The sequence below is a fragment of the Callithrix jacchus genome, chromosome 15 (assembly GCF_049354715.1).
Source record: "Callithrix jacchus isolate 240 chromosome 15, calJac240_pri, whole genome shotgun sequence".
NCBI lineage: Eukaryota > Metazoa > Chordata > Mammalia > Primates > Cebidae > Callithrix > Callithrix jacchus.
The window spans coordinates 22,282,572-22,298,262 of NC_133516.1; the positions used below are offsets into that span (position 1 = coordinate 22,282,572).

Genomic DNA, 15,691 nt, shown 5'->3' on the forward strand with positions numbered 1-15,691 from the left:
TATGGTTTGAATGTGTGCTCCAGGTTCTTGTGTTGGGAGGTGGGGTGAATAAGAGGTGATTAGGTCACAAGGCTCTGCCCTTGTGAATGTTATCATCACCCTGGTAGGTTAATTATTGCTACAGTGGGCTCATTATACAAGCAAGTTGGGCCCCCTCTTACCCTCCTGCTCGCTCATGCTCTCTTGCCCTTTTATTTTTCACCATGGTATTGGCATAGCAATAAGACCCTCACCAAGTATGACCCCTCGACCTTGAACTTCCCAGCCACCAGAGCCATAAGAAATACATTTCTTTTCTTTATAAATCACCCAGTCTGTGGACTTCTGTTATAGCAACACAAAGTAGACCAAGACAAACACATTCAAGATTTGAGAAGCCTGCGGTTACCTGCAAACCTGTTTCACCTAGTATTTCTCAAACCTAATGGGGAAGGAGAACAGGGAAACTTTTTATATAATACCTACTGCAGAAGATATGTTTAGAAAAGCTATATTACCTCATTTAATCCTTACAACAATGCTAAATGGTAGGTATTAGAGAGGTCAAATAACTTGCCTAACAGAACTAGATTTCCACTTAGGTCAGCCTGAAGCCAAATCCCACTCCATTAAGTATGGAGCTATATAACCTGAAGGTTTTGGGTTTATTTAGGGTCCTGTGTTGTGAAGGCTCCTGTGGGCTCTTAGTGAAGCTGTGAGTCCTGAGACCCTACGACAAGATAAGAAAAGCTGACTGCAAATGGAGAAGCTGAGGAACGCCTGGGCAGGGCAGGTTTTTAGGAAAAAGGCAGGAGAAGAGAAGGAACCTATTAGAGCTGGTTAGTAGTGAAGAGGGTGGGAAGTGGGTGGGAGTAGGTTGGAAAAGACAGTAAAGACCTGTGCAGTGAGAATACCAATTGCAGGGCTGTTGTGAGGGTAAAATGAAAATCTGTTTATCAAGTACCTAGCACTGCACCCTTCCCAGGACAGTAAGTGCGAGCAGGATGAGAACAGCAGATGGGAGTGATAACAAGCCTCAACTCTATAGGCCAGTGCAAAGCTTTATCTCCATGCTGAGCTCAGCAGAATCACCCAAGACTGAACTTGCATAATCTCACAGCATCCCCCTCCATTCACTTAGGCTTTTCAGGGGTGTTTGATTGAAGGAGTTCATTATTTGCCTCAACTGTCTCTAACTCTTACCACAGTGCCTCTCACGATCACAACTGATCGTTCACTTGAAATAATGAATGCAAATAGAAGACTGGGTCATCAGGAATCTTCAGGGAAGGAAGAGCAAGTGGGTGAGGCCGTCAGCGTCACAGACTGACAGCCCCCAAGGCTGGGAATAAACCTTGCCCAGGTTGAGTTTGACCTACTGAATGTCTTAAAAAGATGAATTTGTTTTCAAAATTTATAATCAGGCTACATCACATAAAAAGTCAAATTCTGGCTTCCCTCTATTTATTTTTTTGTACCTTTTAGTTTTAAAAACAAACATCTATTTCTAGAGTCTGGGAAGTCCAAGATTAAGATGCTAGCAGATCCAGTGGCCGATGAGGGCCCTCTTTCTGTGCATAGGCAGCCGTCTTGTTCCCATGCCCTCACAATAGAAGGAACAAGGGAGTTCTCTAGGGTCTCTTTTCTTTTATTTATAATAGAAATGCTCTTGCTATGTTAACCAGGCTGGTCTCAAACTTCTGGCCTCAAGCTATCTTCCTACCGTTGCCTCCCAAAGTGCTGGGATTACAGGCATGAGCCACCGTGCCCAGCCAGGGGTCTCTCTACTTTTTAAAATTTCCAACTTTTATTTTAAGTTCAGGGGTACATGTGCAGGACGTGCAGGTGTGTTACATAGGTAAAAGTGTGCCATGGTGGTTTGCTGCACCGATCGAACCACCACCTAGGTGTTAAGCCCAGCACCCATTAGCTATTCTTCCTGATGCTCTCCCTCCTCCCATCTCCCACTCTCCGACAGGCCCCAGTGTGTGTTGTTCCTCACCTGACTTCCTTCTAAAAGGCCAGCAATTGCAAGATCAGGACAGCAGTTGCCTGGAGCTAAGTCACCCCAGCTGCCTCAGGTCTACCTGACTCACTGAATTACCTGATCCACCAGAGTAGGATTTGCATCTGTGCTGTATGCCCAAGAGTAAGATTTGTGAAAGAAATCTACAGCCATCTCCCCTTCCTCAGAATGAGCTTACTGGGATTCCTAATAAAGGTTTCTGGTGAGTGTCTATAAAAGTATTTGGTCACCTGCAAAAAGGAAGAAAACTGTGGCACCTGGTTCATTATTTAATCCTGTCGTACTAACGTCCCTTCTGTGTGTGAGAGAATTAAAACATCGGGCTATCAACTTTATAAATACAGCAACTAGTTAGAGAAGAATAAAGAGCAGCTTAAGTTTATCATGCACTCTCATCTACGTATTGGAAACATCAGCGCTGATGGAACTGTTCAGCAGCGAACACTGGTGAATAGATTTTAGTTCTTTAAAAGCCTTCATTCTGAAGATGTTGAAGTGCTGTGCCGTTGTCAAGCTTAGCATGGTACAATAATGCAAGTCACAAATACGAGCCACCTTCATAATATTAAATTTCCTAGCAGCCACATTAAAGATGTAAAGAGAAGCGGGTGAATCTTTACTTAACCTATGTAAAACAGTGTCATTTCAATGTGTAAACAATATAAAAATTATTAAGAAATTTTACCATTTTTTTTACTGAATTCTTCAAAACCTGGTATTTTACACTTAAAGCATATTTTAGTGTGGTCTAGCTACTTTTCCGGTGCTCAGAAACTACACTTGGCCTGTGGCTGCCTTATTGAACAACACAAATGCAGATGAAATCATATATTTGCCTTGGATTAGCAAACAAGGATATATGGAGGGAGAGCTGGTATGAATTTGCCACAGATCTCACAGGGAACCAGGAGGCCAGCCAGGAAACTGACATCGTTCTAATCTACGAACCATCTTCTCCAGGTTCTTTCGGGCCCCCAAATGTGCCCTCACTCTGATCCTTCCCCCGTCTATCTCTGTCTCCTTTCTTCATTATCTAACTGGAGCCACTGTAGGACTGTGAACAGCACAGGATGTGGAGAAGGAAGGAGTGGGCTGGATTCCCAGCCTGTCTCTTGCAGGCTAATGACCTTGGGCAAGTTATTTAACCTCCCTGGTCTCAGATTTCTTTTCAATCAAATAGGATTAGTTCCTTTCATCACTGAGTTCTGAGGATTATATAAAATCATAAATGTAACCTCCTTAGCACCAAATAAACACTACAGTTTTCAACTTTTTAATTGTTATTTTTAAGTGTGTGTGTGTTTGATGAAAAGAGCAGTGGAGAAAAAAAATTGGACATGTGAGAATTTTTTTAAAAGATGTATTAAAATCCCAGGCCACATTCTATTCCTTCTTTAGTAGCTGATGCTTAAAAATTTTCTCTGTGCTTATAAAACCATGACTTTGCCCAAAGCACCCTAAGCCTAGGTCATGCATACATACCCAAAGCATGAGAATAAAAAAGGAGTTCCTGTTTTCACTAGAGTCTGTCCAATCACATGACAACCTAAAAACAAGGGGGAGACACCTCAATGAGCACCATGGGGACACGGCAAATACTCTAAATGTCTAAGGAAACTTCACAGGGTCATTGCATATGAAGATGGCGAGAATTCTATCATGCAGAGGACACAAGTTTCTCAGCCCCTGCAGGTTCCCCCACTGTAAAATGGTGCTTTGCAGCCCTTAAGGAACCTTACCAGACTGAAACCTTTCAAGGTCCTAAAGTCTGAAGCATCCGTGCCACACTCTCTCTTCCACTTAAGCTGTAGCCCCTGCTCACATCCTTGGGCACTTTGAGAAGACTAATAAAATAAAGGGAAGACTCACCAGTTCATCCTCCTCTCCCTGGTTGAGCAAAGCCCGCTGGGGGGTTTTACTGTTCTCCTCCATCTAAACTCAACCGGTTAGGGTTTCTCCTGGCTAACTCCTTGAAGAAATATCAAAATCCCCTGGGCTTCTGTGAACTCACAATCATCACAGCTTGTGACTGCTCTTCTCATGTACTTTTAAAATCTCTTAGTACACACCTTGCCTATTAGACTAACAAAGGAAAAAGAGAAAATCTTCTCAGGAGCAGGAGTGGTCTGTTAATCTGCTTGCTGTGTGTGTGTGCGTGCGTGTGTGTGTGCGTGTGTGTGTGCGTGTGTGTGTGCGTGTGCGTGTGTGTGTGCGTGTGTGTGTGTGCGTGCGTGTGTGTGTGTGTGCGTGTGTGTGTGTGTGTGTGTGTGTTTTTCTTTCTTAGTGTTTGTTTACTTAGCTAGACATGAGTGCCTCTAGACTTGAGGAATGAAGGAGAGGAAAGCCGTCAAACTAGAAAGATAACCATAAATAATTCTGTGTGCTGTCCATAAACATCTCAGCCAAGGAATGAGTATAGTCCCTTTGCTAAAGCCTAAGACAAAAGGATTAACCAGTAAGAGGTGTATAAAAACCCTGCAGACTTTGAAAAAGTAATGAAATATTAAGGGTGACAATGAGAATTGAAGGAAGAAAGGTTGGCTCGTGAAAGAGAATGTAAGAATCATTTTGGAATTAGAAAAATCTGAGTTCTAATCTCTGCTTTACTGATGACCCTGGAAAAATCACTTAAAATCTAAATTTTAGGTTTCTACTACATAAAATGTCAATGATAATTGGGTGATATAAAGATTTAAGATGATAACAATTACACTCTCCACACTCAGTAAGAGAGAAGTAATCATCATCACAATCATTCCATTAATCAAGAAGAAAGAGGCTTTAAAAAGTAAACTATGAGGCCGGGAGCGGTGGCTCATGCCTGTAATCCCAGCGCTTTGGGAGGCCGAAGCGGGTGGATCATGAGGTCAAGAGATCGAGACCATCCTGGTCAACATGGTGAAACCCCGTCTCTATTAAAAATACAAAAAAAATTAGCTGGACATGGTGGCGCATGCCTGTAATCCCAGCTACTCAGGAGGCTGAGGCAGGAGAATTGCCTGAACCCAGGAGGCAGAGGTTGCAGTGAGCCAAGATCGTGCCATTGCACTCCAGCCTGGGTAACAAGAGCGAAACTCTGTCTCAAAAAAAAAAAAAAAAGTAAACTATGTTAATAACTAGATTCTTTTCATTTACTCTTTACAGTTTACAAAAGTTTTCAAATGAGCAAAGTGTGTGGAGGGAGGAGATGCTAGAAAGACCAAGGATTGAGGTTGTAGCCCAAATTTCAACACCACTGAATGTGATATTTTCATCAAAAAATAAGTATACTGTGATTCATTCCAGAGTTAGTTAATTTGTTCATGATGAAAATTTTTGTCATTTTATTGGCCCTTATTTCGTCCTTGCACTTCGACTGTGGAAGAAAATTTGCTGTGAATGAAAATTACTAGAGGATGGTACTTGGCTGTTTCCACTGACAGAAATAGTCACTGATTACGTTGAGCCAGCACAAGTGTCCAACTTGATGTTCAGGAGAGGTCGAAGTGCTCTCTGACCAGGAGAAAGTGGCTGATGAGAATAAACAGACAGAAAACCACAGCTCCTCATGCCAGAGCTCCTGAAATACCCATACTAAAGTACAGTGTGCCAGTGTAAATGTTGCCTTGTAAGTAGTAACAATCTAAGGTAAAATGCAGATTTGAATAAAGATGTTCTGGATTTTAGTAAAACTTCATTAAAGACATGAGTGGCAGCTGTCATTCACTTCTTACCCATCAGCTATTTACTCGTATTTCTTGCTGAAAAAAAAAAAACAAAAAACAAATTTGTGCAGCACGACTAGCTAAAAGCACCAAGGATGAATCAATGATTTGTCTATAGGTGGGCATGTGGCCCAGTTCTAGACAATTAAATGTAAGAGAAAGACAGCTGGGATTCTAGCCTTGTGGAAAAGGTTATCTTATTGGCGAAAGAGAGAGATCATTTTTTTCTGTCTTCTCCTTTCTGCCTTCCTTTGAAAGTGATGCATGAGAATGCAATGCCTGGAGCATGGTCGCCATCTTTAGATGGTGAAGAGGATGAAAATCACTATGCAAAGTATGATGAGAAAAGGGCAAAGAGCTTAGATGCTTATAATGCCACTGAGTCACAGAACCTACCTACCCCTAGACACCATGTTAAATACACAATTAAGTGTACTCATAAAGCCACTCTTGCTTCAGTTTTCCGTTACATGTAGCCTGAAGATACACACAGCACTCATTGTGACTCCATTCCATTTTTACTCAGTAATTATGTACGGAACAACAGATGTTCCAGGCGTTGTGCTAGGCCCTCGGATATAATGGCATAAAAGGAAAAAGTCCCTATTCTGAGGGCGTTTACAATTACTTGGGAATGACAGACAAGCAGCCTCTTAAGTGGGAAACACACTAAACTCAGATTTAATGGAATACAAACAGGTTCCCAAAAGGAAGTGTCATCTGTTCTGACATCTCAAAGACAAGCTGAAGTTGACAGATAGAAAGAATGGTGTATAGTGGCATCCAGTGAGCCCAGTCTAGGCCAGGGAGCAAAATGTGTGAAAAGAGTCAAGAGAGGTAGGAAAGGATAGCCTACTGGGGATCCTAAGGGGAATAAAAGTAAGACTTGAGAACAGAAAGATGGGAAGTGAGGAGTAATAATGATGAAGGAGATGCAAACTAAGGTGTGCCCAGTCGAGAACAGCTTGTCAACCGTGGCAAGCTGGACTCTCGTCTCTCCACCAGCCAAGACCCAAGGCCTCAGCTCCTTCCCACTGAGGAACAAGCACTCTTGCCTGTGCAAGTACAAAATACTCACTTCAAAATAAAGTCTTTGAATAATCCCAGGGCTCATAAGTGCCTTGGAGGCACTAGCTTCCTAGTCTCAGAGATGTGAATGCTGACACTGGGCATCAGGTCGAAGTTTGGATTAGATAATCCCCAGGGTCTCTAAATACTGAGCACTCACTTTAGCCACCAGAGGACAAGCTCTGTGAGGAAAACAGTCACACAGCATCAAACCCTGCCTCCTGGAAGGTCCGCAACAGACATTACAGATTACAGGACCTAATGCCAGACCCCCAGAGGCAATGTGAAGATCCAGTCATGCCTCAATGGCTTAGTCAGCCCCTTGTAGACGTGCAGGTGGAAGAGTCACCTATTGGGTTAATACACGTGCTGGGGGGCTGAGGGCATCTCTTCTGGGAGAAGCAGCCTCAGGATCTATGGCGGTGGCCTCTTCCAGATCACACTAGTGTCTCTAGCCACAGAGTTCAGCGGGTTGTAACTCAAGCTGGGTTTCCTTAGATCTTTTCCATCTGAAGAGACCAGACTCCTGGTTTCCTAAGACTGGAAGTAAAACAATGCATCCTGATGAACTGCAAAGGCAAACTCTTTCCTGACGAGAAGGAAGTTGTCAGCACCATATAGCGTAAGACAGGGGCCTTCAGAGACAAGAGGGGAGGAAGGAGCCTGATGAGGATATTCAAAATGGAGCAGAATGAAATGCCCACCTTGCACCGGGGCCTGAAGAACTGGTCATCCCTGAAGAAGCCAAGTTATGGAGCTCTGAAGGGCTTTCCTATCAGAATAAAGCCAGAGGCAGTAAATGACTGAGAGAGTATTTCATCTTCCACGATCTCTGACCTGGAACACAATTTCCGGAAAACAACAACAAAAAAAACAGAGATGGGGAAAAGTTTAGCCTCCCAAGTAGCTGGGATTATAGGTGCCCACTAGCATACCTGGCTAATTTAGTAGAGACAGGGTTTCACCATGTTGGCCAGGCTGGTTTCGAACTCCTGACCTCAAATGATCTGCCTGTCTTGGCCTCCGAAAGTGCTGGGATTACAGGCATGAGCCACCATGCGCAGCCCATTGTTGTTGTTTTAGGAATAATTATACCAATGTTAAGAGCATTCCCCCACCTGTCTCCACATACCCCAACCTGTCCCTACATACCACTTCAAAAAAGAGAAGTTTTGTGTCATTAACACGACGGAAGAACTTCTTAAAAAATGTAACTGTCGAGTGTTCTGTTTGCATTTAGGAGACTGTTCATCTGTACTAGATTGTCATTGTTCCCCCCTTCTCCCACAAAATTTTACTGGTAATCCATATCATGACTCATAGTTGCTCCTCTAACCATGCTGTAAAAGTGCAGACAGCCAATGTGAAAAGGAGCACTTGCTGGGCACCAATGACACCGTTCATGTTACTCGTAGTTGAGTAATCAACATACCTAGAATTATCTTGCATTGCCTAAGTCATATGTATATGGTGAATGTTATATAATATACCTGGCAGGTCTGTTTTAATTTAATTGAATAAAGATACAAATACTTTGTAATAATAATAATAAAGTGGTCAGGGAAGACACTGCAAAGGGCCTGTGGATACTCGGGCAAAGAGGGTTCTGAGTAAAAGGACTGTTAGGTTTCAAAACCCTGAAGCTGGGGGCCAGGAAGGAAGCCAGAGTGCCTGGGGCAGTGTGCACACGAACAGAGTCTTAGGATTCCAGGAAGCAAAGCGACATTGTGGACCTATTTGACACCTAGAAAAGATCATTCTTTATGTCCCCTTCATCTACGTGACAAATTTTTCATGTGTGAGGTAGAATTCATAGCAATAGCTAGAAAATAAACATAGACAGTCAAATGGTCTTTTATAGACTGTTGTATATGTAATTATGCCAGTAAAAATAATTTTTAAAAATAAAGATTGCTGTATATAAAGAAGTAATGAAGACTTGTCCACTATACTAAGATATTTTTCACTAAAAGAGAAAAATGTACACATTTTAATTAATAACTTTATAGCAACTAATGAATGAATTTTAACAAAATGAAAAAACTGGCAAAAAGTGAAATTTAGGCAATTATTAAATCATTTCACTCATGGAATATTTTGTTTTCTTGACTCATTTTTTTTAAATGAACAAAAATTTGTAAAGCAAACTAAATCTCCATTTTAAAGATACTGTTCAATTCAGAAATATATTTCAAGTATGAACTAAAACTTACCATAAAAAAATTACAACTTATAATGTGCACTGTCTCTTACTCTGTGAAGAAGAGCCTTGGAAGAAAAACTTCTAAGACAACTGGACTAAATTGGAGCCAGGAAACGGAAGTCTGAACAGTGTGGAGAGGGAATTCGATTTTATATTATTGACAAAAACAACCACTGGAGCTTCAATAGTAGTTCCCCAATTTCTTCAGCTCTCCTCACCAATAACAGTGGAAAACTGTCATATGCAAAACACTATTTTGGGTCCTAAAATGACGATCTGTAGACAGATGAGGTACAAACTTTGCCCTTGAGCTCAGTCTGCAGGAGCCACGCTCACAAGTCCAAGTCTTATGTATTCTCTACTTTTTCTCCAGCTGCTCTTGTGTACAATTTTACAAATGAAGCTTGGGCAAGCTCATCCCTCCTTGCCAGATTTAGGTGTGACTTGTCACTGAGATATGTAGGTACAACGAACGTAGGTATGGCCATTCATTGCTTAGCAGGATCTTTTGAGGTGAATTCCTCCTATAGAAACTGGATGATTCAGAATCTGTTGGCGGAAGTTACAATGCTTGAAAGAGATTGATTCTTGGAATATATTGCAGCTTCCAGTACAGAGCAAGGCAGCGTGGGGACTTGTCATTATAGCAGGTGAAGCTAAAGGAAAATAAACTCCCTTTTACCCACTCATAGCTGACTCCTGATCTATGAAGAAAAGGCTCCCTCACCTCTGCTAGTAAGTTTTCTCTGGATCTCTCATTTTTACTCTTTTTTTTTTGAGATGGAATCTCAGGCTGGAGTGCAGAGGGGCAATCTCAAACTCACTGTAACTCTACCTCAGGTTCAAGTGATTTTCCTGCCTCAGTCTCCCAAGTAGCTGGAAATACAGTGGTCCACCACCAGGCTCAGATAATTCATGTATTTTTAGTAGAGACAGGGTTTCGCCATGTTTGCCAGGCTGGTCTTGAACTCCCAGCCTCAGGTGATTGATCTGCCTTAGCCTCCCAAAGTGCTGAGATTATAGGCATGAGCCACCGTACCTGGCCTCATTTCTACTCTTATTCAAGGAACGGCTACAGCCATCCTCCACAGTGGCAGAGACAGAAGCTTAGGTAGCTCAGCTAGCTCTTCCATGCCCCTCATGGGAGTCAAGAACCAGAAGTTGAACTAAATTCTATGCTCTCCTTGGTGTTTATTGTAAAATGAGGCTTGATGTATTGCAAATACTGTTAATATACTGTGGATCATTGAAGCAATTTTTAGAATTTAATTCCTGTGTTTTGGATTTTTAAAAAACCTGCCTCTTCAGTCATCAAATAAATATTAATTGATTTACTTTCTCATGGAGTCAGTTCTATTTTCCGAATGCTTCATGTGTCCCAGGCTGGGTGGCCCTCACTGTCCTTGAATCCAACAACTTTGCTTTGGGGACTATTCCCATAACATTTGATACATACGTCAAGAGTAGTTCTTAACACATTCTAGGGAAAGAACCATCCGTCTTCAAATCCAAGCCCTTAGCACCAGGACTAGGTGTTCAAAAAATACTGTGTGATGAATAAGTGCCTCATTTCCTGCCTAGGGAACATACTCTTCCCGTGATGCTCCGTTGCAGACATTGTCAGCGGTCTGCTTAGATCTTCTCGGATGTCTTTGATGCCTTCACAGGCATTTGTTTGCTTTTCTTCTGACCCTCTTCGGAGGGTTGCCCTTGAGCCCCTTTGCCTGTTCTACCAAAGACCCAAAGGTGCCTGCAGTTTGCTTCCCACCCCCACCCTGCCCAGGCAACCCTGAGCCGGTGACGGACAAGGAAGAAGTCTCTGTTTCCTTGTCAAGAGTTGGGACAGAGTGAAGTAACGTTTACATTCCAAAGCTCCCTGGCAGTATCAGGTTGACATGAAGACCCTGCCCCAAATCACATTCTTACTTTGATCGTCTTTCACTCTCTTACCAGTTTCTCCTAGAAACACTTCCTTCACAAAAGATTTATATATCAATATTTAGCTGGGCCTCAATGTCTGCTTCTGGGGAGCTCAACTTCAGAAAAGAATGAAGTGTTCTCTAATGTTTGCACTCACTGCACCTGTAGGTACCATCAACCCATTCTTTCTTTGGGAAGGAAAACCACCTGTATCTTCCCATTCTCTCACCTCTTCCTCAATTCTCTCACTTCAGAATCTCCAGTTTCTTCTCCCCTCAATTTAAAATTGTCCATGTAACCGTGTTGAGTTTGATCTGACAATTCTTTCACCATAAAGTATCAGAATTGTTCCAGGAAAATTCAATAGCTCACTTTATGTTCCTGCAAATCTATTGACTATTATGAAGGGCTTTAAGCTTGTCAAAGCATATGCCATGGTGCCCCTGTGCTCTCTGTATTAGCTGTAGAGAAACAGAATGTCTACTTTAGCTAATATTCTGGAAGGCCTTCCACGTGACTGGCCACAAGAACAAATCCACACAAACTTTTCAGTTGTATGACTTGTCTGATGAGAATAGTAAGTGCCAGTGAGAATGATGTCGAGTGTTAACTGTGTTTGTCAGGTAAGCCACCAACCTGAGTCAGACCAGTGGCCAAAAGATGTCCCCGTGCAGTCAGGTCAATGCCTTGGTGAACATTAAACTCCTACCTCTTCTCCCCTCACTACTACTAAAAATGCTCACAACCATTGAGACCAGTAAACGGTGCTGACCAGAGGACAGTGGCACTTCTGAAACTGGTGTTGTGGCTACTGATAGAACAGAGGTTTGATTGCATTTGTGGATTCAAAAGAGGGAAGAAAACAGCTGTGATAAGGTGTGGTGGTTACAAAGATGGAGAATGGACAGAGGCATTCCATAATGAGTCAGATCACAAGATCTATTTTAAGGAGAATAACCTCTAAACCAATGTCCCAAGGCAAACTGATTTCTTACTAATCAATTGCAGATGATCTAACCTAGTTGGCGAGATGAGGATTTCCTTAAAATATTCAAACCGGAGAATGGTCCAGAATTAGTTATTTTTTTATCCCTTATCTGGAGGGTGGGTTAGTTGTATATCTCAAAAAATGGAGTTTTGCATAACTTTTCAACTAATTTGAAGAATATAAGTAATTAACCCCATTCTGTGTTTTTGCCCATGGATCATGGCAATGCTTTTCCCCACTGAGGTTAGCCACCAGGTGATTGTTTTGTCAGGAATTGAGTACTTGGAGCTCTAACAAAGGGCAGGGATAAATGGGTTTACCTCAAGTGTGAGAAGTCTGTCAGCAGGATTTCCTTTCACCAGGCACTGCTTTTGTAAAAAAGGTAGAGAATGCACAGTGACAAACAGAATTTACAAAGGAAATGTACCACAGAAAGTTCTCTCAATGCAGGGTGAGTGGCAGAAAAAATTGTAGATGAGTCTCCAAAGGGACAAGTACAAGACAGCACATTTGAAAGAAAATAATCTAAGTTGTTCTTTTAGGGCTATGGTTTCTAAACCTGATTCATCGTTAGAATCGCCTGGAGAGTTTGATAAAGATATAGCTCCCCAAGACCCATCCTAGAGATTATGATTGAACGTATGTCTCATCCGGCTGAGGAATGTATTTCTAATAAGCTCCTTGAGGATTTTCATGATAGTTCAAGTTGGAGAGTCATGTTTCAAAAAGAAGCCTATGAATTTCTGTTGTGGACTATTCTATGTTCTCCAGAACATAGAAACTTTGCTAAACAAAGCAAAGATAGCAAACAAAAAAAAAAAAACTAACTAAACATCACCGACAAATATGTCCAAATCTGGACTGTTTTGCACAGGTCTTTGCGTCTCATGGGAGATCTCACAGACAGAAACTATTCAGAAACTGCCGATTTAAAAAATAAGAAGGGCTAGAAAGAAAGTTCACTCTTTCAAAGCATAAGTAGTTGAATCTGTAAGCAAAGGCTAGAGGTAGGTCACCTTGTATGTTATTTTAAAAATAAGAATAAATAAGTAAAACATCATTTAAACAAATAGTAAAACATAGTTAATTCCATTTGTATTAAAATAAAGTTAAATGCATTCAATTCCTGGAAATCCATAGTGTAATTTCACTCATTCTTCAATCATGCATTCTTCAATTTATTCTTTTACTGACTCCTACAAAACAATAAGTAGTTATACCGTGTGTAAAGCTAAGACTTAAGAAGCTTCCTTAAAGTTTGAGAGATGAAGAAAAAGAAATAATGAATCACATTTAATCTCCTTTGATTTTTGCTATTATGAATAACATCATAAATATACCAACAGCCAATTGGAGATTTGCTACGATGGGTCACAGAACTCAGAGAAATACTTTACTTATATTTACCAGTTTATTCAGAAATACAATAAAAGATACAGAAAAATGGCTAGATGAAGACATACACAGGCAAGGTCTGGCAGAGTCCCAAGCCCAGGAGGTTTGTCCCTATGGAGTTGGGGTGCACTACCCTCCCTGCATGGGGATGTGCTTGCCAATCTGGAAGCTCTCTGAGCCCCCTAGTTCAGGCGTTTTTATAAAGGATTTATCATGTAAGCATGATGAACTTTTAAGTCCACTTCTAGCTGCTCTCTTCTCTCTGGTGAGTGGGGAGTAGGGCTGAACGCTCCAAGCTTCTAACCATGGCTTGGTCTTTCTAGTGGCCAGTTCCTATCCAGGAGTCCACTAAGAGTTGCCTCATTACGACAAGACATGTTCCTATCACCAGGAAGTTTCTAGGAATTTAGGAGCTCTTTGTTAGGAATAGAGGTCAAAAGCCAAATGCTAGAACAAAGGATCCCCCTGTTACCCATACCTGCACGATTATTAGGAGCTCTTTCTCAGAACCTGAACAAGAGACCAAACATTAGAACAAAAGGTTCTCCTGGCATGCTTGTTGCTCGGGAAATTACAAGGGTTTTAGGAGGTCTGTAACAGAGACCAGGGTCAGGGATCAATATAACATTTTGTACTATTTCACAGTGAAGGAAACTAAGACACAGACATAGTGACTAATTTGCTCAAAATGGCAGATCAGAGAAGTCTGGATTAGAACTCAGATCTGCCTGACTCCTCAACTTGTACCTTTAACCTGCTATGTGCCACTGCCCCAAAAGAGTCAATTCTGAGATTGACTTTGTTTGAGAACTGTGTGGCCTCTAATGATGCAGTCAGACTTGGGCACTGGTCAAAGCTTGAGGCTTTGACTAGCATGGTATCCTATGCCCCCAAGGCCAGTTCTGCCCTCATACAGGCCTAGGTACAGCTAGACTCCTGCTGCCTTGAACCATCCACTGTGCCTGGTCACCTGTGTACCTTCCTGACTGCTGTGCAAGGCTGAGGTGTAGGCAGACACAAAGATTTGGATTTTCCCATGTATAACTCTTGGCATCCAGACCAAAGTGGATTCCAGGGTCCATCTAGGGAGGATTCAAACCTACAAAATTATCTCCAGGTCGAGTTACCAAATAGTCATGCACTGTGACTGAATTCCTGAGGCTATTTAAGCCTTTATGAAATTCTCAAGGCTAACCTTGGGCTGGGTCAAGAGAAAACCGGCTTGGCATTCAAGAAAGAGCACTCAGCCAGCTGGGAGTCATTCCACCTTGTATTCTGTTTAGTTCCTGAGCAGACCAGGAGCAAAGGGTGGCCCTGAGGCTCTGCTGTGCTTTCTGAGAAGATTCTCCCTGAAAGTGTCCCTGTGTGGACTTTCACCAAATGGGTATTCACCTTGGGGACAGATTTCTTTCCTATCTTATAACCTATGTTTCCCTAGCCATGTAAATCTGGGACCACAGTCAAAAATGGGGCCATGGAAACCCCACCACTCTGGAGTCCCTCCTGAGTCATTGAGAAGGTTCACAGAGATCCCCCATACATGCTGCAGTGTGCAGTCCTCTTGTGACAGCATGCTCTTCCCTCTCACAGCCTGTATGGCCATAGGCCCCACTTTGAGATTATTGCTGCTGCTTCCATGGTCAGGCTTCTGGGGCCTTGCCTGACCCTGAAGTTGTATAGGCAGAGGGAATCCCAGGCCTCTCCGTGATGTGCACAGATACCGTGTATCACCCTTGGTTCATCTCTATATCTCTTAACTACTTTTTTTATCCTTTAACAACTTATAGATATGTGAAGACACTTTATGTCACTTGTATATCTGTGTGTGATAGCATCAGCCACTAGAAACACACATCTCAGGCATGATGGCTCACTTCTGTAATCCCAGCACTTTGGGAGGCCTAGGTGGGTGGATCACCTGAAGTCAGGAGTTCAAGACCAGCCTGACAAATATGGTGAAACCCCATCTGTACTAAAAATACAAAATTAGCTGGGCATGGTGGCACATGCCTGTAATCCCAGATACTTGGGAGGCTGAGGCAGGAGAATCACTGGAACCCAGGAGGCAGAGATTTCAGCGAGCCAAACTGTGCCATTGCACTCCAGCCTAGGCAATAAGAGAGAAACTCCATTTAAAAAAAACATGCATTTTCTGCCTGTGTTCCCACCGCCATCTCACTGCCAGGTGACAGAGGCCACAGGGGAATTCCCTCCACCTTGTTTTATTACATTCTGACACTCGGACCATAGATAACAGAATGGATCTCTCTTGCTCATGCTTCATATATATGTGTATACACACACACACATACACACACACACACACACAGAGTCTTTGTAGCACACACCTAACTCTTTTAATTCCACACCACAATCCCACTCCCTCACTGTATAAATAGACAGCCAAA

At 42.3% G+C, this 15,691-nt stretch overlaps 1 protein-coding gene across 2 annotated transcripts in view; it reads right to left on the reverse strand.

Moving 5' to 3' along the window:
* ATP13A5 (ATPase 13A5) overlaps positions 1-4,025 on the reverse strand; it is a 112,274-nt gene extending 108,249 nt beyond the window's left edge. For both annotated transcript variants that reach the window (XR_008476697.2, XM_002758175.6), the window contains exon 1: positions 3,875-4,025. Coding sequence is in view for 1 of the 2 variants with exons in the window: in XM_002758175.6 (XP_002758221.4) it covers positions 3,875-3,937 (63 nt within the window). In the remaining variant the exon portion in view is untranslated. The remainder of the gene's footprint in view (positions 1-3,874) is intronic.
* Between the last annotated feature and the right edge of the window lie 11,666 nt (positions 4,026-15,691).